We start from the raw sequence: 25,190 nt of genomic DNA on the forward strand, positions 1-25,190 counted from the left end.
ATGTGACAAAACCCTAACCTTCAAAGGAAGACAGTAAGGATACTTGCCAGGCTTGGCCTCGCCTTGAATGTAAAAGGTGGAAAGGGCTCTCCTGGTCATTTTATTACCAAAAGTGGAACCTCATGCAGGTTTGCAACTGTTTTCAGAAAAATTCCACGCTGAGAATTTAAAGCTAACCAGTTTGATAGTGCCCCCTCTAGTAGAGGCAAATTCAGAGCCCATGAGGAAAATACTTTAACTCAGGTCTCAGGTAATTTTAAGGAAAATACTTAGGAAAAAAAAAGTGAACTCACAATCAAAAATCATAAAATATGCAAGGAAATAAGCCGCCATGGGAGAGGTTCTACATAAATAATAAACAACAGGATCAAACTGTAGGGACTTCAGATATTGGAATTACTTATACAGCATTTTAAAAAATAGGCTTGGGCGGTGGGAAGGGATAGACTGGGAGTTCAGAATTTGTAGATACTGACAGGAATATGTAGAATAGATAAACAAGATTATACTGTATAGCACAGGGAAATATATTCAAGATCTTGTGGTAGCTCACAGCGAAAAAAAATGTGACAATGAATATATGTATGTTCATGTATAACAAAAATTGTGCTCTACACTGGAATTTGACACAACATTGTAAAATGACTATAACTCAATAAAAAATGTTAAAAAAAATAGGGTTAGTATATTTGAAAAGAATTAATGAGTATATTTAAATTGTGTGTGATTAAGGAATAAGATACTGTGGTGTAATGAAGCAGACTTGAAAATGAGCCAGGTTGTCTAGGAAATAAAAACTATGATAATTAGAAATTGAAATTAGAAATTGAAATTTGATGTATAGCTTATGCAGCAAGTCAGACACAGATGATAGAGATCAAGAGAGAGAGAGACAGAAATCCCAAGACCTGCAGTCAGCAAGCTGGAGGCCCAGGAGCTAGCTGATGGTCTAGTTCTATCCCACGTCTGAAGTCCTGAGAAGCAGGAGAGCTGATGGTCTAAGTTCCAAGTTCCAAGTCTGAGACTACAGGTAGGGGAAGACGATGGATGTCTGGATGTCTCAATGGAAGGATCAGGCAGAGAGAGTATATTCTCTCTTAGCTTTTTATCCTAGTCAGGCCTTCAAAGGATTAGTTTACATCTGGGGCAGGAGATCTGCTTCACTTAGTCTATTGATTCAAATGTTAATCTCACCCAGAAATACTCTCATAGACACACCCAGAATAATGTTTAAGCAGATATGTGGGTGCCCTGTGGCCCAGTCAAGTTGACGTGTAAAATTAACCATCACAACCAGCAAAAATGGCATAAAGTAGGATAGTATTGTGAAGTGCTTGTAGAAGGTAACTTCAGCCTAGAGTAGTATACCTTGCAAGAGATAAAGTAGATTTTTTCAGGCAAACAAAAACCAGTAGTTCTCCCTGCAAAAATTCCTAAAGTCTGGCTTATATCTAGCATAAAGGGGAAATCTCCCTATCTCACAATTGCAAGGTGTAAAAAAGATTGTGAAAATGTAATGGTACTGTGGATATATAGAAGAATGTAATTCTTAAGAGATGCGTTAAATATGCTGAAATATTTAGATGTGAAAGTGTCATGTTATCAGCAACCTGCTTTCAAATGGTTGAACAAAAATTGTGTGTGTGTGTGTTTAGAAAGAGAGATTAAATATAGCAAACTTAACAATTATTGAAATCAAGTGGAGGTTATACTTTGTTCTTTCAACTTGTATGAAAATATTTAAATACAAAACTCATGGGAAGACTCTGTAACTTGAAGCTATTTGTTTAATAATCCTAGAATTTTATTGTATTCATATATAGTCATATATTATTGTAAGAACCATTTTTTTCCATGATTGACAATCTTCCCATTAATATTTAATTTTCTAGTGTTTCCTCTCTGTGATCCTCCAAGGCCACCAGCGATAGTAAAGCAAGTGGCCAAATAAGTAGTCACACCCTTTTACACAAATCAACGGACCATATGTATATATGTGTCTATTTCTGGAATCTCTGTTTTATTCTGTTTTTCTACTTGTCTATCCTTGAAGAATAATACCACACTATCTTAATTAATTTTCGTATCTGATATAAATTATCATACTTTATTAATGAATCTTCAGATACGACAGTATCCTACCTTTTTTCTTTTTTAAAAAAGAAGCTATTTTTGGTCTGTTGCATTTACAGAGACTTTTTGTAAACAGCTTATCACTCTTATTACGGTGGATTTGCTTACAAAACTTCCCTTTTTGATAGACTTCTAGCAGTTCTCTTTCACATCAGTGTCAATTTTCAGACAATGCATCTTATACACACCTTGATTACGTGACTTAGAAATTCTCGTGATTTCCCAGGGCTCACAGGAAGAAGTACAATCTCCTCTATAATGGCATTCATTTTCGCTGGGTTCTAGTTATGACCATGGTCCAACTTATTTTTCCAACTCTATATGGCATAATACTCTATTATAGCCAGATGTTTCCTTTTCCTTTATTTGTAACTTGCCTTCTGCAGTCCTATCTTCATGATGTAGCTAAAGATATTTCTTTGGCTTGGTAAGCTTTTTCATTTTCTTCCTGTGATTCTGTCTCAAATATTAAGGCCTGATATGTGTCCTGCAGCTTCTGTGGAGTCTCTCTTCATTGCCCCCAAATTCCATAGCATTTCTACATTTTTATAGTATTTTTCATTTATACCATTTATTTAATATATTGACTTCTATTTTTACATTTCTTTGATATGCATATATTTCATTTGCACATTAGGTCACAGATTTTTTTCAGAGTGAAGGCCATGTATCATGCTTCTTTTGTGTATCCCCACTGTCTATCATGATATTTTTAGTCTTATTTGGAACTATTTACCCAGAATTCTGCACTGACGAAAGGATATGGTAGATACTTAGTAGTAGTTGATTGAATGAATACAGTCTTTGTTCAACAAATATTTGGTGAGGTGTAATAGAAGGAGCAAGGAGTGAGGTGTTAGATAAAATGATTCTGGTCTTGCCTGTGTCTCTTGCTCGCTGGGTTGCTTATAGCCAAACCCTTCTATTTCTATGATCCTTAGTTTCCTCACCTTTATAATGAAGACAGAAATGACTGCCCCACAGCACAGAACCACATGAGCTTATTTTCACTAAAGTGTTTTAAAACAGTGTGTGCTCAACATACATTTTTGCTATTTCTCATATTACAAAAATCTTCATTATAGAGAGTTTGGAAAACAAAGTTCAAAGAAAACGATAGAAATCATTTATAATAACACTACCAAGAAAGAATTACTGTTAAAATTTTGGTGTATTTCCCTTCCCATGTTTTTCTGTGAATATATATTTAAAATTAGTATTATACATATATGTTATACATAGGTTTTTGAACTGTTTAAATTTGCTGTGTTTGTTGAATGTATTTTAGATACATTTTTCATGAGGTCATATTTTTTCTGATATAATATTAAATAAATATAGGAACAGAATTTTTTTATAAATTTTTTGTAAAAGTTAAATGCATCCATATGAATAATTTTACTTATATTAACTTAATTATAGCTTAATACCAAATACATAATTTGATGAACACAAATATTTCAATGATACGATTTTTTTTTCTGAAAGTCATTTGCTTTCTGAAGTCATTTGCTGTTTAGAAATTTCTTTTGTCTATATAAACCAAAAAATCATCAAAACAACTTTAAATTTTTGGCCACTATGATTTTGATTGAATTTTATGCTTGATGAAACTCTACAATGATTTCTTCTCCTGCAAAGAAAAATAAAATAATGAAGAGAACTTAGAAAACAATTCAGAGCTTGAAAAGTCTCAATCATTTCCTCCTTTTCCCAATTGGAAGATAAAAGATGAAAATTAAATTCATTCAAAAAGGCTCTGAGACATCCCAAAGAATTTTTCTTTAAATTGGTGAAATAGAAGAAAAAGACATTGCTGGAACTTTTAAAGTTGTGTGCACTGATAAAAGCATCTTACCTATTTATTAACTTTATTTATTCAATTTAACTAAGGAAGGGTTTGTGAAAGATTTCAGTTCTTAGCCCTGTCCCTTACTTTTGCCATTGCATTTAGCTTTTGGCTATGTGTATTTTACATAGTTGCATACACCATGAAATGTTAGCTTTCTAGAAGTTTTTCCTTTTTTAAATTTTTATTAAAAATTTAGAATTATCTTGGCCTGGAAGAATTATACTTTTAAGATATAATAACATGATACAAAAATAATCTAGTTTCAAATATAATCTAATAAATATAATCAAATATAATCTAATTTATAATACGTATAAAATATGTATGTTATATGCTTGTGTATGTGAGCGCTGAGAAACTTCTAAGATTAAGCACCAGAATGATGACACCAGACTATCCAGTACTGTTGCTGGATAATGGTATATAAAGCATTTTTTTCTCTCTTCTATACTTTTCAGAATTATCACTTTCACCAATATTATTCTCATATGCAAAAAGAAAAGAATTCATTTTGAAAAAGAAAAATAGAAGATAGTTGTTTCACTCAGTAAACAAATTTTATAGCGTACCTAGCAAGTGCCAGGCATAGCTTTGGCACACACATCAGTGACAGAACCTCCTCAAAGCTCTCCTGTGTGGAACTTACATCCCAATGGAGGGAGACAGTAAACAACAAGTGCAGTCATAATAAATTACAGCTATAATATGGGTTGGAAGCTACTGGAAGCTCAGGGGAAAGAAAGCAAGGTAAGGAGCTCAGTTGCTGCAGGGACGAGACGCTTTTTTGAGTGATGTGGTCAGGACGAGCCTCCTTGAGAAAGCTGAGCTCTGCACTTAGCATCTTTCCTGATCCTTCTCTCCTCGTCCTATGACATCGTTATGTTGTGACTCTGATGAAGAACTCTCTTTCAGGCATCATGAAGCAATTGAGAATTTCAATCCCATGTTAACTATTAGAGGAACACTTGAACATGGTTTGTTGCTGAAAGTATATGAAAAGTTCATCTTCTGGGAGAAACTCTCTGATGAACAGTGTCAGGGGGATGCGATTTTCTGTGACAGGGGGCTTATCCAGTACAGATATCACAGAGCGGTAGCTAACTTTGAGGTGCACGTGTCTGTGTGTGTGTCTGCGTGTGTCTGTGTGTGTGTCTGTGTGGCCAGGGTGGGCCATGGGGAAGTGGGTGGGAGATTGTAAATACATTTTTTTAAATGGTCTTTTTTAAAACACCAAGTTTCTGGCATTGTCTCAGTGTTAATCTCTTTCTGTCTTTATAGCTCACAACAGTAGAGGCTGTCTCTAGCGTCACACCAACACCATAGTTTAACAGGATAATTGACGTTCATAATGAAAATCTGTTACAGTGCCTATAAATTAATATGACTGATATCTGAACAAATTTGATTTGTGTAGTTGTTAACCAAACATATTTATATTCATTAGTTTGGTTCTAAGATAGTAGAAGAGATAGTATTAATCCTACTTCTGATAAATGTAGAAACTTAATTAACTGAGACGTTAAATGTCTTACTGGAAGTCCCAAGTCTATTAGAAGACAATGCAGAATTCAACAACAGGAATGTTCACTTTTCGGTGATCAAACTTTCCCTCGCTCCACGTGGACAGCTTAACAGACATGAGGACCAGTTTAAGGTCACTCATCCCAAGGGTGTATTAATGTAGTTCAGTAATGTTGTCACTGCTCCAAACTCTGCTTTGAAATCTTCATTTGAAATAGTTTTCTTCTGAATTTACACAAATCTAAATTACTTAAGGAGGCTTTGAAAAGAACCTGAAGTCATTCTGAGTGTGATCAAAGAAACGAGTGAACAAATGGGACATATAGTTTGTAATTAAAAACTGTAAAGTATAATGTATTTTAAGTATATTATTTTATCATTCTATTTTATATGAATATAAAATGAGTTGCACTGATGAAGTCACAAAAGTTTTTAAGAGGTGGAATAATTATGTAGTTTCCTAAAGTAATTGATTTGATGGATATGGCACACATTTGCATGTATAAGTTTTTGTTTGTTTGTGAAAAGAGTTCTATTGCTTTATATCACACTGCATTTTTCCTCTTGAAGCAGATAAGCATATATGTGATGAAAGTTTTCTGAATAAAAGCATGCAATTTAAAGTGTCCATGCTTAAGTTATTGCTTTACATTACCTTTAAATTGGAAGAGTAATTACGGGACTATTTTTTGTTATAGATGTTTCATTCTCGATAATAATCGTAGGCAGAGAAAATAAGCCCAGAAGATAAAGAGCTTTATTTTTCCTCTTGTTGGGAAAGAAAATGGTAAAGGAGAATTAGTCGAATAAGTTAAAACTATAGGATCTGATCTATTTAAATTATTAGAGGATTGCATATTTGTATAAGAGAAAGCTGATGAACTGTGTGTTGGTAAGTCTGTTTATGGCTAGCAGACATTCGGTCCTGTCCAAAATTCCATAAGACATCTGGTCCACGCCAAAAGGTCCTTGAAATTTAGTCCTGCACAAAACATCTATGAGCATATTTGGTCCATGCCGAATGGCTTTGGACATGACTGAATATTAAGGAACTTTTGGTGTGGAACGAATGTCTTTCAGACAGGATCCTGTTTCAGACAGGATCAAGTGGTCCTGCAAGGCTGTTGGCAATTTAATGTTTATGGGTCTTTTCCAGAGAGGGCTGCCTGGATGAGGGTGGTTCTATGTGAGTTTTTGCATTAACTACTGCTCTGCATATGACAATCAGTGTTACTTACACCTGCAAGGCGTTCCATTTGTCATAGTCCACAACCTGCCTCCAAAGCTATTTCAATGTTAATGTAACACATTTCATTTTAACATTTAATAATTGAACTTTCAGTTTTTATTAAGAATATTAATCATTAAAAGTACCTTCACTGACTATATAGGTACCAGCTATTACTTCATCATTTCTTTGTTAAATTTATTAGGCAACTATATTCCAGTCCACATACCAGGCAGAGGGATACACAGCCATCTCTGCTGTGACTACATTGGTCAGAGTTAACTTCCCTTTTTCGTCTTCCTACTGATGTCATCAAAACTCACTTGACATTTAAAAACCGCCACCTCACTAAAAGGGGAACCAACTTCTCAGCCCGTGTTCACTCTGAGACAGTGCAGGCAGATCATAGGAAGCTCAAAATTGTATTATTTTCCCACTCGTGCAGAAGTTTGGGCTTCTGTGAGCTTGGAGAGTCTTTGTGCTGCTTTTGAAATCTAGGAACACTTCGCGTCCAAGAGTGGTTGGAAAGGGCCAAGATGAGAAGTGGATGGTCTGAGAGCAGCCTGTCACTGGAATTTGCTTACTCATTCTATGGGACCCTACTCAGTTGCTGTTTTCCCTGTAAAGCCCGGTTCCCTTTTCCTTTTTGTAATTAACCACTCCCTCTGTGCACGTGCGGGAGCAGTCTGCCACGCAACCTGCCCAGGCTGCCTTCCCAGTTGAGGCACGGAGAGTCCTTACTTATTTTAGCAAAGCCCATGGTAACTGTGACTCACTGAAGGGAGTTCCAAGGTTTGTTGCAGTTAATTTTTTTTATTTGTATCCAAGTCAATCCATATTATTATTCTAAGTGGCCCTATCTTAGTAGAGCAAATGTCATTGTGCTGGAAAGATACTCTGATTTATTTATTACTTTACCTGGAAGATATGGGAAAATGAGTTTGACTCTGAATTTTAAAAGTTTAAGCTGTCAGCAATTCTTTGTGGTAAAAATAGCTTCCATGTACCCACTGGTATATGCTGAAGGGTCTGTTTGTATCAGTATCAAGCAAGAACCTATGGACGAAACAAAATGTGTGACATAAGGTAGAATTCCCTTTGGCTTATATTTGAAGCACAGAAACACTGTATATGGAGGAATTTTTAAGAAAGGGAAGGTCTTTAAGTTTAAAAAAATACTTTTTATACAGGTATACATTCCATGTAAGCTCTGTTTAGCCTAAAATGTTCTTGATACTTAGTTGAAGAGGAAATGTGTTAAAGGATTTATGCTTCAGAGATGAATGCTTTTACTTTATTTCCAAAGAATAGGATTTAAGATCAAGAAAGGTAACTGGAAAGATCAGAATGTGTTTGATCTTACCAGACTATGGGTTCCTCTTTGTAGCTTGTGAGACTAGCACAGGGTCTGGCACTTAATAATTTAGGAGAAGCCTGATAAATGTTGACTACATGAACACATAATTATCTATTTTTATTGGTCCACATTAAGAGGCAACTGTTACAGTTCTTTTACCTTGTTTGGAAGAGGTTTGTATGTTCCCGAACAGAAAATCAAACCAAATTATGATCTGGAGGCAGAGAACTAAAGAAATCTAGCATAAGGTATTAGATATTGAAAGCTGGAGAGAAACAGTTGAGGCTTTTGTTTAGCAGCTGAGACCAGTGTGTGTCTCTCTCCTTCTTCTCTGTCTTTTGGCCAGAAAGTACTAACTTTCCAAAATACATGTTCCTCTTTTGTTTGTTTATTTTAAGCATTTTTTTCAGATATCTTGACTTGTCTTCCCAGAGAACTGACTTAGCCAGTAAGGAGTTTAAGTCCTACATGCAGAATGAGCAGTGGTTTCCTTGTGGGTGACGGGGTGACTGATGTGGATCCAAAAATTAGAAAAAGGATATCCAGCTTCTTGTGGTCTTGGCTTCAAACTAAAAAGCTTGAGAAAAGAATGGTTGTAAAAATTTCTATTTGTTTATAATTATGCTTCTAACATACTAGCAGACTGTTTTCTCACTGGGCAATTTTGAGTCCACTGGGAGGTGACTAGTGGTTTCTTTTTATATGTATTCCTCCAGTGCTCTGTTTAGCTTGAACATCTTTGTCCTCTTTAGCTGTGCTGGTGTTGCACCTTCAATATTTTGGAGACTGCAAAGATCCGGGCATGTGTGTGTATGTGAATGTGTAATGATCTTTTTGTTAAGGCATCCTAAAATTGTGTATTTACGGTACAGCTGAAAGTGTGTCCCAGGCAATTAAAATCGCATTATCTTGCTGTGAGCATGCAAGGACTTTTGCAGAATCTCCAAATGTCCAAACAGTTTCAACTCCTGTAAGCTGCCACAGTTGACGAAGCAGAACTCCAGGTTCCACTGCTAATTCTGTAAAAGAAAAAGAGGAAGAGTTGCTTGTGATTCAGCTGCCTTGGTTAGCAAACATATACACAATTAGCTTTGTAAGCTCAGAAAATTAAAAGAATGTGGAAGTTAATCTCTTTTATGTTTTTCTTAGTAGTGTTTCCTTATCTTTCTATGGAATATATATTAGTATTTTTATATTTATTATTTTCTTTAACTAATGAATTATATACAGACTTTACTTATTTCACCTTCACAAGGGCATTTCTATGTCAATAAAACAGTTGAGCACAATTAGTTATTTGGCAGAACTGTGAATACAGTCAGCTCTTTCCTCTTATCCCAAGTACAGAATAGTGGCAGCTCAGTTGAAAACCATTTATAGGATCTAGTTCTTACTTTTTTCTGTCAGGTTGATGACTTCTCATCAGAGTGCTTCTATGAATGCCTTACAAATTTAGAGGGCTTGAAATTAAACATGAGTCTGGACCTTTAGTATAATATATTCTTGATACTTCATTTAGCTTGTAATCAGATTTGAGATTTTATTTTTTCTTTGGTTTTGACCTTAATTTGTACAGTTTGACCCATTTCATTCTTTTTTCTTTCTTTCATTAAAGTGTAGTTGGTTTACAGTGTTGTGTTAGTTTCTAGTGTATAGCATAGCAATTCAGTTATACATATATATATATATTCCTTTTATATTCTTTTTCAATATAGGTTATTACAAGATATTGAATATAGTTCCCCGTGCTATACAGTATGATCTTGTTTTTTATCTATTTTAAATGTCTATGGGTTATATATTTTTAAATGTTACAAAACATTGAAGAGAGTAGTTCTCTCTGTATTATATATATACATACATATTTTATATACATGTTCAGATTGCATACACAGCCAATGTTGCATAGAATAATAACAACAGACAAGTAAATGGCTAATTAGGGGAGGGGGACTTTCACTTAAAGATATGCTATTTTGGGTAAAATTGTCATGATATGACTTTTAGAGCCTTTCTGCATTAGGATACCTGTGTATTCATAATTTTGCTAGGTGAATGTGTTTCAATTCCTTTAAATTACAAAAGTCGTATGTGCCCATGATTACAAGTTAAAATATATAAGGGAATACAAAAGTATTCCCTTATTCTCCTTGTTCTCTCTTAAATTCTTAACTAAAATTTTTTTTATAGTTTGAATTTATCTTTATTCTTATATATTATAAAATGACTACTAATAAACAGAATGTGCAAATGCTTTGAATGACATAATGTATGTGTATTTTGCCACTTTAAAACTTAACAGAAGAAATCTATAATGTGTACTTACAAATTTTTTTTAACATTTTTTATTAATTTTTAATCATTTTACAATGTTGTGTCAAATTCCAGTGTTCAGCACAATTTTTCAGTCATTCATGGACATATACACACTCATTGTCACATTTTTTTTCTCTGTGATTTATCATAACATTTTGTGTGTATTTCCCTGTGCTATACAGTGTAATCTTGTTTATCTATTCTACAATTTTGAAATCCCAGTCTATCCCTTCCCACCCTCTACCCCCCTGATAACCACAAGTCTGTATTCTCTGTCCATGAGTCTTTAGATTCCACATATGAGCGATCTCATATGGTATTTTTATTTCTCTTTCTGGCTTACTTCACTTAGAATGACATTCTCTAGGAGCATCCATGTTGCTGCAAATGGCGTTATGTTGTCGGTTTTAATGGCTGAGTAGTATTCCATTGTATAAATATACCACTTCTTCTTTATCCAGTCACCTGTTGATGGACATTTAGGCTGTTTCCATGTCTTGGCTATTGTAAATAGTGCTGCTATGAACATTGGAGTGCAGGTGTCATCCTGAAGTAGATTTCCTTCTGAGTACAAGCCCAGGAGTGGGATTCCTGGGTCATATGGTAAGTCTATTCCTAGTCTTTTGAGGAATCTCCACACTGTTTTCCATAGTGGCTGCACCAAACTGCATTCCCACCAGCAGTGTAGGAGGGTTCCCCTTTCTCCACAGCCTCTCCAGCATTTGTCACTTTTGGATTTTTGAATGACGGCCATTCTGACTGGTGTGAGGTGATACCTCATTGTAGTTTTGATTTGCATTTCTCTGATAATTAGTGATATTGAACATTTTTTCATGTGCTTTTTGATCATTTGTATGTCTTCCTTGGAGAATTGCTTGTTTAGGTCTTCTGCCCATTTTTGGATTGGGTTGTTTATTTTTTTCTTATTGAGTCGTATGAGCTGCTTATATATTTTGGAGATCAAGCCTTTGTCGGTTTCACTTGCAAAAAGTTTCTCCCATTCCGTAGGTTTTCTTCTTGTTTTATTTCTGGTTTCCTTTGCTCTGCAGAAGCTTGTAAGTTTCATTAGGTCCCATTTGTTTATTTGTTTTTATTTCTTCTAGGAGAAAATTTTTGAAATGTATGTCAGATAATGTTTTGCCTATGTTTTCCTCTAGGAGATTTATTGTGTCTTGTCTTATGTTTAAGTCTTTAATCCATTTTGAGTTGATTTTTGTATATGGTGTAAGGGTGTGTTCTAGCTTCATTGTTTTACATGCTGCTGTCCAGTTTTCCCAAAACCATTTGCTGAAGAGACTGTCTTTATTCCATTGTATATTCTTGCCTCCTTTGTCGAAGATTAGTTGACCAAAAGTTTGTGGGTTCATTTCTGGGCTCTCTATTCTGTTCCATTGGTCTATATGTCTGTTTTGGTACCAATACCATCCTGTCTTGATGACTGTAGCTCTATAGTATTGTCTGAAGTCTGGGAGAGTTATTCCTCCAGCCTCTTTCTTTCTCTTCAGTAATGCTTTAGCAATTCTAGGTCTTTGATGGTTCCATATAAATTTTATTATGATTTGTTCTAGTTCTGTGAAATATGTCCTGGGTAATTGGATAGGGATTGCATTAAATCTGTAGATTGCCTTGGGCAGTGTGACCATTTTAACAATATTGATTCTTCCAATCCAAGAGCATGGAATATCTTTCCATTTTTTAAAGTCTTCTTTAATTTCCTTCATCAGTGGTTTATAGTTTTCTGTGTATAATTCTTTCACCTCCTTGGTTAGATTTATTCCCAGATATTTTATTACTTTGGGTGCTATTTTAAAGGGGATTGTTTCTTTACTTTCTTTTTCTGTTGATTTATCGTTAGTGTAAAGAAAGGCAACTGATTTTTGAACATTAATTTTGTAACCTGCTACCTTGCTGAATTCTTCGATCAGCTCTAGTAGCTTTTTTGTGGACCTTTTAGGGTTTTCTATATATATAACATGTCGTCAGCATATAATGACACTTTTACCTCTTCTTTTCCAATTTGGATCCCTTTTATTTCTTTCTCTTGCCTGATTGCTGTGGCTAGGACTTCCAGGACTATATTGAATAGGAGTGGTGATAGTGGGCATCCTTGTCTTGTCCCAGATTTTAGTGGGAAGCTTTTGAGTTTTTCACCGTTGAGAACTATGCTGGCTATAGGTTTGTCATATATAGCTTTTATTATGTTGAGATATGTTCCCTCTATACCCACTTTGGTGAGAGTTTTTATCATAAATGGGTGTTGAATTTTATCAAATGCTTTTTCTGCATCGATTGAGATGATCATGTGGTTTTTGTCCTTTCTCTTGTTGATGTGATGTATTACATTGCTTGATTTGCATATGTTGAACCAGCCTTGTGTCCCTGGGATGAACCCCACTTGATCATGATGTATAATCTTTCTTATGTGTTGTTGGATTCTATTTGCTAAAATTTTGGTGAGGATTTTGGCGTCTATGTTCATCAGTGATATTGGCCTATAATTCTCTTTTTTTGTAGTGTCTTTGCCTGGTTTTGGTATCAGGGTGATGGTGGCTTCATAGAATGAGTTTGGGAGTATTCCCTCCTTTTCAATCGTCTGGAAGAGTTTGAGAAGGACTGGTATGAGTTCTTCTTTGTATGTTTGGTAGAATTCCCCGGTGAAGCTATCCGGTCCTGGACTTTTATTTGTAGGGAGGTTTTTAATTGCTATTTCTATTTCCTTTCTAGTGATCGGATTGTTCAAGTGTTCAGTTTCTTCTTGATTCAGTATTGGTGGACAGTATGTTTCCAGAAACTTGTCCATCTCCTCTAGGTTATCCAGTTTGGTTCCATATGGTTTTTCATAATATTCTCATATGATATTCTGTATTTCTATTTTGTTTGTTGTAATTTCTCCATTTTCCTTTCTTATTTTGCTAATTTGTGCTCTCTCTTTTTTCTTCTTTGTGAGTTTGGCCAGAGGTTTGTCGATTTTATTTAGTTTTTCAAAAAACCAGCTTTTGGTTTGGTTGATTTTTTCTATGGTCTTGTTAATCTCTATTGTATTTAATTCCTCTCTGATCTTTATTATTTCCTTCCTTCTGCTGCTTTTTGGGGCTTTTTGTTCTTCTTTTTCTAATTGATTCAGGTGGTGGGCTAACTTGTTTATTTGAGATTGTTCTTCTTTTTTGAGGAAGGCCTGTATCGCTATAAACTTCCCTCTTAGCACTGCCTTTGCTGTGTCCCATAGGTTTTGAGTGGTTGTGCTTTCATTATCACTTGTCTCAAGGTATTTTTTAATTTCAGCTTTGATTTCCTCATTGATCCATTGTTTTTTCAATAACATATTGTTTAATCTCCATGCTTTTCTTTTTTTCTCCTTTGTTTCTCTGTTGTTGATTTCCAGTTTCATGGCATTGTGGTCAGTAAAGATGCTTGAGATAATTTCTATCTTCTTAAATTTGTTGAGCTTTCTTTTGTGTTCAAGTACATGATCAATCCTGGAAAATGTTCCATGTGCACTTGAAAAGAATGTATATTCTATTTTTTGGGGGTGTAATGCTTTGAAAATATCCACCAAATCTAGTTTTTCTATTGTAGTATTTAATTTCTCTGTTGCCTTGTTTATTTTCTTTCTGGAAGATCTGTCTAGTGATGTTAATGCAGTGTTAAAATCTCCAACTATGATTGTATTCCCATCAATATCCCCCTTTATCTCTGTTAGTAATTCTTGTATGTACTTAGGTGCTCCTATATTGGGTGCATATATATTAATGAGTGTAATATCTTCATCTTGTATCACTCCTTTAATCATTATAAAATGTCCTTCTTTATCTTTCTTTATGGCCTTTGTTTTAAAGTCTATTTTGTCTGAAATCAGTACTGCAACACCTGCTTTTTTGGCTTTTCCATTTGCATGGAATATCCTTTTCCATCCTTTCACTCTCAATCTATATGTGTCCTTCTCCCTAAAGTGGGTCTCTTGTATGCAGCATATTGAAGGTTCTTGCTTTATTATCCAGTCTGCCACTCTATGTCTTTTGACTGGAGCATTTAGTCCATTAACATTTACAGTGACTAATGATAGATGTGTGTTTATTGCCATTTTGAACTTATCTTTGCAGTTGAATTGGTATATCCTCTTTGTTCCTTTCTTCTTCCTTTTGTGGTTTGGTAATTTTCCTTTGTATTATCATGGATTTTATTTAATTTTTGTGACTCCCTTGTAAATTTTTGACTTGTGGTTACCCTTTTTTGTAAATCTATTAACCTATACCTGTTTTTATTAAACTGATAATAACATGATCTCAAACCCATCCTACTGTTAAAAAAATTTAAAAAAGAAAGAAAAAAATTCTATATTTCCCTGCCTCCCTCTCCCACTCTCAGTGATTTGTATGTCTTCTTTTATAGTTTCGAGTTTTCTTTATTTTTCATTTATGAGTTATCACCTTTCCAGTTGTGAGTTTCTCATTTCTGTAGCATCCTGCTGCTTTTCTATTTAGAATAGCCCTTTCAATATTTCTTTTAGCATGGGTTTAGTGTTGCTAAACTCCTGCAGCTTTTTTTGTCTGTGAAACTCTTTATTTCTCCTTCTATCCTAAAGGATAGCCTTGCTGGATAAAGTATCCTAGGCTGCATCTTTTTTTCATTCAGGGCTTTGAATATATCTTGCTACTCCCTTCTGGCCTGTAGTGTTTGTGTAGAGAAATCAGCTGAGAGCCTTATGGGGGTTCCCTTGTAATTCACTCTTTGCTTTTCTCTTGCTGCCTTCTTAACTAAAATTTTTATTCTTTTTACAAAGTTGAGATTACATTGTATTCATTACTTTTTCCCCCCTTTTCCTCCATGCTGTAAATATTACTTTTTACCTTGCTGTATTTCAGTGTATCATGGACATATCTCCATAGGTAGATCTAACTGGATCTAACACATCCTTTTTAATAGCCACATAATATTCCATAATATAATATGTGTGGTTTATTCAGTCTTCTTTTCCTCATGGACTTTCAGATTATTTCCAGTGCTGCAATAAACTTCCTTACCAGGAAATTAAAGACACCCAGTTAAGAATCACCCTGTGCATTCAGAGGCTCTTGCCAGTGATGTCTTAAGTCATTGAGATACTCTGTCAGGAAGATCAGTTGACTTTTCTCTGTAGAAAGCTCCTTGTTCCCACAGCCCTATGGGGCTGAGCTGGGAAAACTATCCACCTTGTGACCTTCCTGGTCACTCAGCGTCAGTGGCAGGCCCTGTAAATAAGGTGGTGTCCAGTAAGAATTTGGAAAAGGACCAAGTAAAGCTCTGGAGTAAAGCAACCTGCTTGGCCTCTCTACATAGCCAGTTCTGTCTTTGATCTTAAAATGGTAGTTAAAAGTTGGCAGACTTTTACATAGTTTTGTGATGATCTTGCTTTCTAAGACCAATTAACAAAAAAGGACTAATTTAGAAAGCCTATGCCTGAAATACTAATATAAAGGTAAAAGCAAAAACTTGCAAATGGCAGCCAGCAGCAAAGAAATCTTAAACTCAGAGCCCAGAATTTCTTCTTCATGTTGATGGCCAATTCTTGAGGCCATCTTTTGGAAGTTCTCTTTCAACATGAAAATTCTAATTCAATATTCCTTAGACATAGCCCATCCTGGGAAACATAAAATATATAGCATTGAAGTATTTAAAATAGTGTATCTTAATATTTTTATAGCTATTGTTACCTTCAATTTTAAGATTTTGGACTGTGAGGCTAGTAATAATCGAAGTATTCATGGAGCTTCTCCTCCAAGCTTAGCATAGTTATTTGCAGTTCCACAGGAAGATGCTTCACAGAAATAAACACTTGATCATGGCCGTGGCTTCTGATGTGATGTTAAGTGACTGAGGACAGAGAAGGAGCTTGCAAATGGGGTCTGTTTCCAAACTGGTGTTAGGTACTTCTCACACGCTGTAGAGAAGAGATCTCTACTAGAAATTTATGTATCATTGAACCAGACATTCAAGCCAGAGAGGAATACCTATGAAAAAACAGGGACTCTCTCTTTCACAAACATACATATATAGAGTTGACCCTTAAACAACATAGAGGTTAGGGGCGCCAACCCCCATACAGCTGAAAATCTGCATATAACTTTATAGTTGCCCCTCCGTATCTGCAGTTCTCCACCCCTGGATGCAACCAACTGTGGATGGTGTAGCACTGTAGTACATATTAATTGAAAAACATCCACCTATAAGTGGACTCGTGTAGTTCAAACCGTGTTGTTCAAGGGTCAACTGTATATAATTTTTTCTGTTTAAAAAGTCTGAAGAACTGAATCTAAAGTAGTTGTTATATGGTTGTTTATTCAAATCACTGAGATTTAGAAAGATAGTTTTGTGGTAATCCATGTCATCTTGCTTTCAGAATGAACTGAAACTGGGTTTGCATCCTTGTGTGCTTGGTTAGCAACTTAAGTCACTTAATATTTCTAAGTCCCAGTTTCCACATCAACACGTGAGGGTTATTCCTCACTACCTCATAGGATTATTAGAAGTTTTAACTGATATAATAGATGTGAAAATGTTCATGCAGTATTGAATACATTCTGGTTTCCATTTTAGAAAACTCAAGAGGTCTTCCAATAGGGAGACGTTTCTCATTAGAATTAAAGGGGCTACATCAGAGGTGGTAGAGTGAGTAAAACTTAGAAATGAACAGTGATGACAATAATCAAACATATGGTTACAAAGAGTTTCCATGTCCTTTATCTCATTTATTCTTCACGAGTATCTTATGAACCACTCAGGCTAACTTTTATACCCATTATATATAGGACAGGAACTGTGATTCAAAGAAAGTAAGTGGATTAACCAATATCACCTTGCAAGCCTATGATGGATTGATTTCTTTATGACTAATAGTCTAGTGCTCTTCACTTTATGCAATAATGCCAGACAGTTGGGAAATACTCAATAGTTAGAAACCTAAAATTATGCCTGAAAATCCAGCATTGTTTTCAAATTTTCCATGATTCCTGAAAAGATGAGGCAGCTGGGGAAGTAGACTAGCATATCCCTGGACTCCTGAGGCCCACACTGAGCTCGATGTGCATTTCCTGGGTGGTACGGACCAAGGAAGTTATGTTCCTAATACGAAGTGTATCATATTTTGTGCCTGTTCCACTTCATTTTTAGCGCTTCCTGAATTGAAGTTAACTGATGGGGAAGGGCTCCCTTCCAACTACAGTGAAAAGTTTGATTAGGTTTGTGTAGGCCAAGGATCGCATATGTCTGCCCTCAAGTGCCACAGATGAGTATTGATATTTGACACATTCTATGTTATGGAGTTATCTATTCCCTACCCTTTTTCCCCCATTGGAGAGTGCACGTCTCCTAAAAATGGAGAATACATCATTCCTTTGTACTCTCGAGTCCCAGCTGACAGCCTAGCAGTTAATAGGTTCTCCAAAAAAAGGTTTGCTGCAGCTGCAGCTGCTTCTTTTGAGATACTATTCAGTGTTGACGTCTTAGGAAAGATTCATTAGAAAACGTCGTAGGAAACAGAGGGCGAGTTTTAGAATAAGCAGTATCGCTGCCTCCCTCCCTGTCTAGTGAATGGTCTCTTCCCTAGAGAGAGACAACCGCCAGGCAGATAAGGGATGCTTAGGAAAGTACTAGTAATCACCATGTCCACTTGAAGGCAGCAAAAGGTAACCGAGGTCCTGTTCTCCCAAACGTGAACTGGAGGCGATTGAAAATTAGGTCTGAGACCAGAGCCGATAGAAATACGCAGCTGCCGCTGGGGAAAAAAAGCCTTTGAGATAAAGTTGAATTTCTTATTTTTAAAATGTAGGAACAGAGTGTATTTTGTTTGGTCCTTACAAATTACAGTGATTTGGTTTCAGCCTGAACAAGCACCACTAGCAAATGCTGGCAGGCAGAGTCTCCACGGGGGCGGCCAAACAAGTCAGTTCGCATTTCCTTCCAAGTCCTCGTTTGGCTAATGCATCCATAGAAAAGCAGAACAAAAGACAAGAGATTGCTGCATCCTGTAGCATCCAGATAGCTCCCTGGGCTCCGGGGTTATTTATAGCACTCGGCTCACGCTGAGGCCTTCCTGCTCCATTCAGCCAGTGTACGAATGTCCAAGTAGAAACCGCGGGACCTTGACGGTAGACAACAGTGCAGGTGTGATCAGTGATTAGCTTCTCAAGGCTTCTGTGTTGCTAGTCTAGACATGCCTCCTAACCACCATTGTGAACCTGCCCCTTGGAAGAGGCTCATCCTCTTCTTCACCTGCACATTCTGTTTGTAGATGTTGCTATGAGGACAGAGTCATCAGAAATGACGGATGTGGAGCCCATGGTCAGCAACTTTGCATCATCAGCAAGGGCAGGCCGCCGGAATGCTCTACCAGACATCCAGGGGTCAACGGCCATCGGCGGAACCTTGGAGTTGCCTTTGAAACTGGAGGCCCTCTCCGTGAAGGAAGGTAACACTCAAAATCCTCTTAAAGTCAACAGCACGTCTCTCTTCTTAATCCTGTCCTCTGGAACAGTATCCCTCCTAACTAGTTAAAAGCACTCTTTTTTTTAAACTTGTTTACGAAAACTTCTCAGCTTTCGTTTAAAGCTGAGTAGATTTTTTCAGTCTTTCGAAAAGTGGACCTTTTCATCTTTTTATCTCCTGGTGTAAATGTGGAATGTGAATATTTAAAAATTTATTTGTATTTTTTGGGGGTGGTGAAGGTAATTAGGTATTTATTTATTTGGAGGTACTGGGGATTGAACCCAAGACCTCGTGCATGCTAAGCATGCACTCTACCACTGAGCTATACCCTCCCCCTTGAACATTTACTTATTGGATGTGTAAAGTTTTGCACTGTGCTAGTGACTGGGAATACAAAGGTGAATAATCCCTTCCTTCAATGAGCTTGCAAAGTTTTTTGAGAAGCTCTTAGGAATAAAGTAATTTTCCTTCTGTTGTCCATCAGCAAATCACTCTGGAAGCGTCTTCTTCCCTGTAGCCCTTCTATTTCTCATATCTAAGAAGAAGTTTATTATAAACTAAAGATGAGACCTTTAAGACAAGTATTTGCATAAAGGGTGATCATTCTTTAACCAGGAGGAAAAGTTGAATTAAGGAAAAAGGAGCAGAGCACGGGTGTAGCTCAGTGGTAGAGCACCTGCTGAGCATGCGTGAGGTCCTGGGTTCAATCCCTCATACCTCCTTTAAAAAAGTAAAGAATAAAGGAGAGCTTTATTTTATTTATCAAACGAATGAAGGAAAATCTTCGGTTTTTTACTGCATTGCTTACGTATCATTCATAAAAGCTTCCAGAGTTCAGTCTTATGAAAATAAATATAATACTTACAGTAAGGTGTTAAAGGAGTCCCTTCACTTAAAAACATTCAAGTGCTTTAAAGACAGCTTTAGTTGCAAGTCATTGCCAGCAAGCCTGTGCCTTGTGCCTCATTTTAGACTTCAGAGTGAACTCAGTGTGTGTGTAGAAATTCATTCCTGGTGGCAGTGGGGCAAGAGTGAGCCGGAAGCTTCTGCACATTTACCCTGTTCACCTGAGTCCCGGAAGAGGGCTCTTAGTTCTTTGCCTCAGGAGGGGATGTTCTATCTGGTAAAGCCACAGATGTTCCTGGTCTGATCTTTATGAAGTTCTTCTCACCTTGTAGGCCAGGGACTGGAGGCCAGATCCGTGAGTCCCAGGGTTACCTCACCTTTTTCTAGGAGACATTTCATGTCTCATACGGGACACTGCAAGTAATAGTAGAACAGTTTCCACGAACACATGAACAATCGTAAGATGAATGAAAAGATGGAGGAAAAGAAAGAAGAGAAATGAAAATCTGTGTAATGTTTTTGGCTTTTTAAGTTAAACTCTAGTATGATTATGATTAACAGAGCATGATACTGACGTTGAAGGGCCATCTTCCACTGGAGGGGTAGAGAAGATAAGTCGCTTTTTAGTGTCACAGGCCTAGTTAAAGTTGATGTACCCTGAACACACACTCAGAATCTTAATGCTTATTGGCGTTATTTAGTCAAGCAAAGGAGGAAAAAATACATGGTAAGAGAGTTAGCAGTTTCTTCATTTTATTTTGTTCACTAGGGAATCCATTGTCTGAAAGAATAGTGTTCCTAATTTTATATTTTCCTTTAAATCGTTTTGAAAGAAAATCGAAAATATTAACTAAGACTCAAAATTTTCAAAGTAAATCAACATATAACACCAGATATTAAAGAAAACACAAAAGGACGTGCTTTTACTAACGAAGCTATAAATAAATAGCTTTAAGGCCTATCTTCTTTTCCATTAGCTTCGTACAACTATTAAGTGTTTAAAATGAGTATTCAATTGCTAGTAAAAAACAAAAAGCTGGGGTCTGTCTCAGACATTTTGGTTTCAACGTTTTGGCCATTTACAAATAGAAGTTCTGGGGAAAGTCTACAGATTTCCTTCAGATCCATCCTCTTTTGTTTTTGGTTTTTGATATTCTGAAGTGGGAAGATATCCAGCACCCTACGTGAAATTAACCTGCCTGAAATCCTTCTAGTTCATAATCTGTCTTAATCTATCCCTTACCAATTGATAGCCATGGTAGGGAGGACAGCGATGCCTTATAACATATCAACAAGAGGTGACAGAGGGCGGCAGCTTAGGAAAGTGTAAATGTCACGAGGGCCTTATATTACATCCCTCCATCACTGACTAGTCACTTGATCCATCACTCAACTTAGTGCCAAGGGCTGGACACCGCTCTGAAAACCAGCCATATAGCAGTGAATAAGACGGACATAAACGCTTGCTGTCATTTTTTCTTATATTCCAATAGGAGAGTTAGATTATAAACAAATAAATACATAAGTCAGCAGTGAAACATTCTATCCTATTAAAGTAGGATGCTGTGGCGAAAAGTGATTGGGTGGCTACTTGGACTGAGAAATTAGGGAAGCCCTAACTGAAATCTGAATGGCAGCAGTATGTTTTAAATAACAACGCAATGGTCCAGGCACAGGAAAATCAGAGGGAAGAGCCTTCTTTGCAGAAGGAGCAGCTTGTAGAAAGCTCTTAGAGTTGCACAAGGTGGACATGTCAAGAAACATAAACTCTGGCTGCAGTGGCTGGAGGCCAGTGGGTGAGAGGGAGGAGGGAGAATGGTTGGAAGATGACGCTGGAGAGAGAAGCAAGGGCTAGATCTCTTAGGGCTTTAGAAACCTGGATGAATAGAGAGAATTTCGTTCTAAGTGGGAGGGTTTTCAGCAGGGGAGTGACATTCACGTTTTAAATACCCACTTTGTCTGTTACATGGAGAATGGACTGCAGAGGAGGAATGATAGATACAGTTGATTAGAAGGTGCAGTCCCCATTAGGAAATCTTTAGGGGCCAAGTTAAGCTTTCAGACTCATAAGATCACATTTGGTGCCAGTCTCCGCTTAGAAGAGTACAGGTTTAAAAACATAGTGGGCCGGAAGGGCGGCATTACCCTTAGGTAATCTTCTTACAGAATATAATTTACGTAATCTTCTTCTATAGGAGTCCTTGAAGCAACCCTTATAAGCAGTCCTGGGGACCAGTGTCTGTGTCACCCCCACCCCACCACTCACTGAGAACTCAGGTGCAAGGAGACAAGATTTGCATCAATGTGGGCAGAGGGTCAGAATCCCTGTATCCCATGGGGGCTAACACTTGGAAATAAGTCATTGGAGACTACTTCCTAGCTTCCCTGCAAGAGACATGCTCAGTTACAAGAGTCATTGCATTTAGGGAATCCCAGTGCTGTGGTTTCCTACCAGGTACTTAGAGTTAATATACAGTTTCTCTCAGCACAGGTGTGTTTTACCATTTGGTTCATTTTTACCGTAAGCTTGAGTAACCAGGCTGACATTCCACCTTAATCTGCTTTCTGGGGTAACAAAGCTAGAAAATTAACTCAAGTGAGACTTGTCCTAAGAGAAGGGGAATCGGTTTTGTTAACTTTTATGCATCGGACTGTTGCAGTAGTCCGTGAGAGACAGGGCTTTGCATAGGAGGAAAGATGGAGAGAGGTGGGTGGATTTGGGATGTGTTTTATAGGCAGAACCCATAGGACTTGCTGATGAATTGAATGTGGTGGGGATGACGACAAGTAATGAAGAGAAATGGAGGATAGTTCCTGGAGCAACAGGGTCAGTGGAGATGCCATATACTAAGAAGGGCCAGCCTGGAGGAGAAGCGATTTTAAGGGTTAGAGGAGGGATTTCTGCTTCCTCCATATTTCATCTGAGATGCCTAAGAGACACCCAAATACTGTCAGCTCTACATTCAAAATTGGTTCAGAAATCTGCCATTTTCCCCGTAAAAGTCCTAGTCACTTGATACTTCTCTGATCCCATTTTCCATTCTTCTTTTTTTTTTTCTCTGCACTTCCTACACATTGTTGCCTTTGACCTTGACCATTTCTCTGCATAGAATGCTCATCTCCCTGCTGTCCATCCACCTAGCTAGCTCCCTCACCTCCTTGGGTCTTTACTCACGTGGTCCCTCCTCAGTGAGGCGTTCTCAGCCAACCCTATCTCATGTTGCAAACCTCCAGCCCCAAGACTTCTTGACAATCCCTGTTCTTTAATTTCCTCTGTAGCACTTCTCACACGCCACACCTTTTACTTATTTTAGTTATTATCCATATTCCTCATGAAAAGTTTTCTGAGACCTGGAATGTATGTTTTTTTTTTCTTTTTTTCCACTGCTTGGTACATAGTATGTGTTTCATAAATATTTGGTGAATGAAAGTTGGAGAACAGAATAGAGTCTGTCAGATTTCTTTTCAAAGATGACATTGATGATTTTGGTAGGACCAATTTTGGGGACATGGTGGAGACTTAACAGTTTTATTTTAAAAAGATGACAGCAAAAGATAATACATTTGAAAGGATTAAAGAAAAGCCAGTAAGTGAAGAAACTGCTGTCGAAAGAAGGCCTTTGTTGAAGATGGAAGTGACTTGAGGAAGTGAGGGAGTCAGGAGAAAGAGGGAAAGTCGGATGAAACGGAGGGGCTGGGGATGCTCATAGGAGCGCTGTTAAAGCAGAAATGGGTGGGATCCTGGATTAGGAAGGAATTCGAGCTGGATGGTAGGAGCAGCACCAGGGCCAGCTCGAAGGGTGTGCTGGCCGGGCAGCTGCATGGGGCCCTGGGCTCACAAGAGGCTTGCACTTGGTTTTGTTCTACTTTTGCCGTCTTTCACTTTGCACTGGACTCCAGCAACTTAGTAGTCAGTCCTGAGGAGCACAATTCCACCATCAGAGTCCAGACCTCAGAGGGTTTTAGAGGTTTGATGGCAGAAAGAAAATCTGATAGTTTTGATTTTTTTTTTTTCCCGGTGTAGCAGAAAGTGAGATGAACTCCTAAGGAGGCAGAGTGTGAGGAAAATCAGAGTGTGATCCAACATAGGGAGATGGGGGCGGGCAAGGTCAATCAACCTGAATCCAGACTGTGGCTCTGTCACTTCCCCACCTGGTGACTTGGGCAAGTCCCTTAGCCTATTTGTGCTTCAGTGGACTCATCTATGAATGGTGATGGTAATAATACCTTAGAAGACTGCCCAGCACATCATAATCCTGGAGAGTAGGAAAGGTTACTAGGAGAATGGACCTATATCTCTTTTCAAAGTTTGTCCCCATCAAGTAGAAAATGACTAAGGTGCATAAAGGAAAAACCAACTGTTTTATTCCAATATAATACAAAGTACATTTCAACATATTCTCTATATGAGTGAAAATTATTTATTTTTCAGATGTGAAAAAGAAAGATGAAGAAACAACACAAGACCAATTGGAAAAGCCCAAAGATGAAGGAAAATGAAGGCTCATAACCTATCCAAAGTGCTGAATTTCTGCACATTGAAAGACTTAGTGGCTCTGCTTTCCTGAGACGTTTGATCTGGTAGTAACTATGGTAACGTTGCAGCCCTAAGCAACATGTGTGTGTTAGATAATTTTGTTGTGACGCTACTCACTTGGACTGCAACTGTGATGTCTAATGTAGGTTATTAAAAGGCAGATTACTTCCGAATTGTACCCAAGAGAAAGGTTAAGAATGCATGGTCACTTAAATATATATCATTGTCTATAACCCCAACAAAACCCATTGTTCTCTTTTGGATTTATTTAGCCAGATATATTTTTAATGCCATTTTTATGGTAATGGGTAAATCATTTCTTGGTAAATATAAACCACACACTATTAATTTAAAACTTTATGGAATTTGTAGGAAATTACGGCTTTTGGTGAGAAAGGATGATAGAATAGTCAAGAATGTGTAGACAAAATGATGTTTTTAGCTGAAATGCACCAATTTTCCTCCCAAACCCTAAAAAGATTTGGAAAAATAGTAAAAAGTTTGATAACCCAAACATCTCTAGGAAGTTTTTGTCTGGTGTGTTCTGCTTCTCGTCTATGCGTACTGTGATTTTTCATGTGGACTCTTAAAATGGAACATTTGTGACAAATTGTTTATGTGGAATATGCCTATTAAATGAATCTCACTATCTTCCTTAACTTTGGTGTGTGTATGTGTATGCATATGTTTTTCTTTAATGTGAATTACACAAACCATTTTACTAGTTGCTTTATATTATCTTTTCTTATTCTTAGGGCTTTTGTGTATATGACTTGTTTCTAAAATAATTTCCTCAGAAATGGAGACCTTAATTTTTATATCTTTCCTAAACTAGCTAACATAATAATAGGCACTTAAGTATGTAGTGAATGGTGTAGGTAGAAATAGCAAAATACTTGCTTTTAATATATATTTAATTATATATTTTAAAAGGAATGAA

General features: G+C 37.0%; 1 protein-coding gene across 13 annotated transcripts in view; it reads left to right on the forward strand.

Moving 5' to 3' along the window:
* PKIB (cAMP-dependent protein kinase inhibitor beta) overlaps nt 1-24,909 on the forward strand; it is a 103,159-nt gene extending 78,250 nt beyond the window's left edge. For 12 of the 13 annotated variants that reach the window (XM_031680110.2, XM_072965817.1, XM_072965818.1 and 9 more), the window contains 2 exons: nt 18,674-18,850; nt 24,146-24,909. In XM_031680110.2, the coding sequence (XP_031535970.1) occupies nt 18,682-18,850; nt 24,146-24,213 (237 nt within the window). In that variant the 5' untranslated portion in view covers nt 18,674-18,681 and the 3' untranslated portion in view covers nt 24,214-24,909. Of the gene's footprint in view, nt 1-17,553; nt 17,669-18,660; nt 18,851-24,145 lie in introns of all 13 variants that reach the window. The other variant, XM_072965824.1, reaches the window with a different exon arrangement.
* The last annotated feature ends 281 nt before the right edge of the window (nt 24,910-25,190 follow it).

The sequence above is a fragment of the Vicugna pacos genome, chromosome 8, assembly GCF_048564905.1.
Source record: "Vicugna pacos chromosome 8, VicPac4, whole genome shotgun sequence".
In the NCBI taxonomy this organism is placed as follows: Eukaryota; Metazoa; Chordata; class Mammalia; order Artiodactyla; family Camelidae; genus Vicugna; species Vicugna pacos.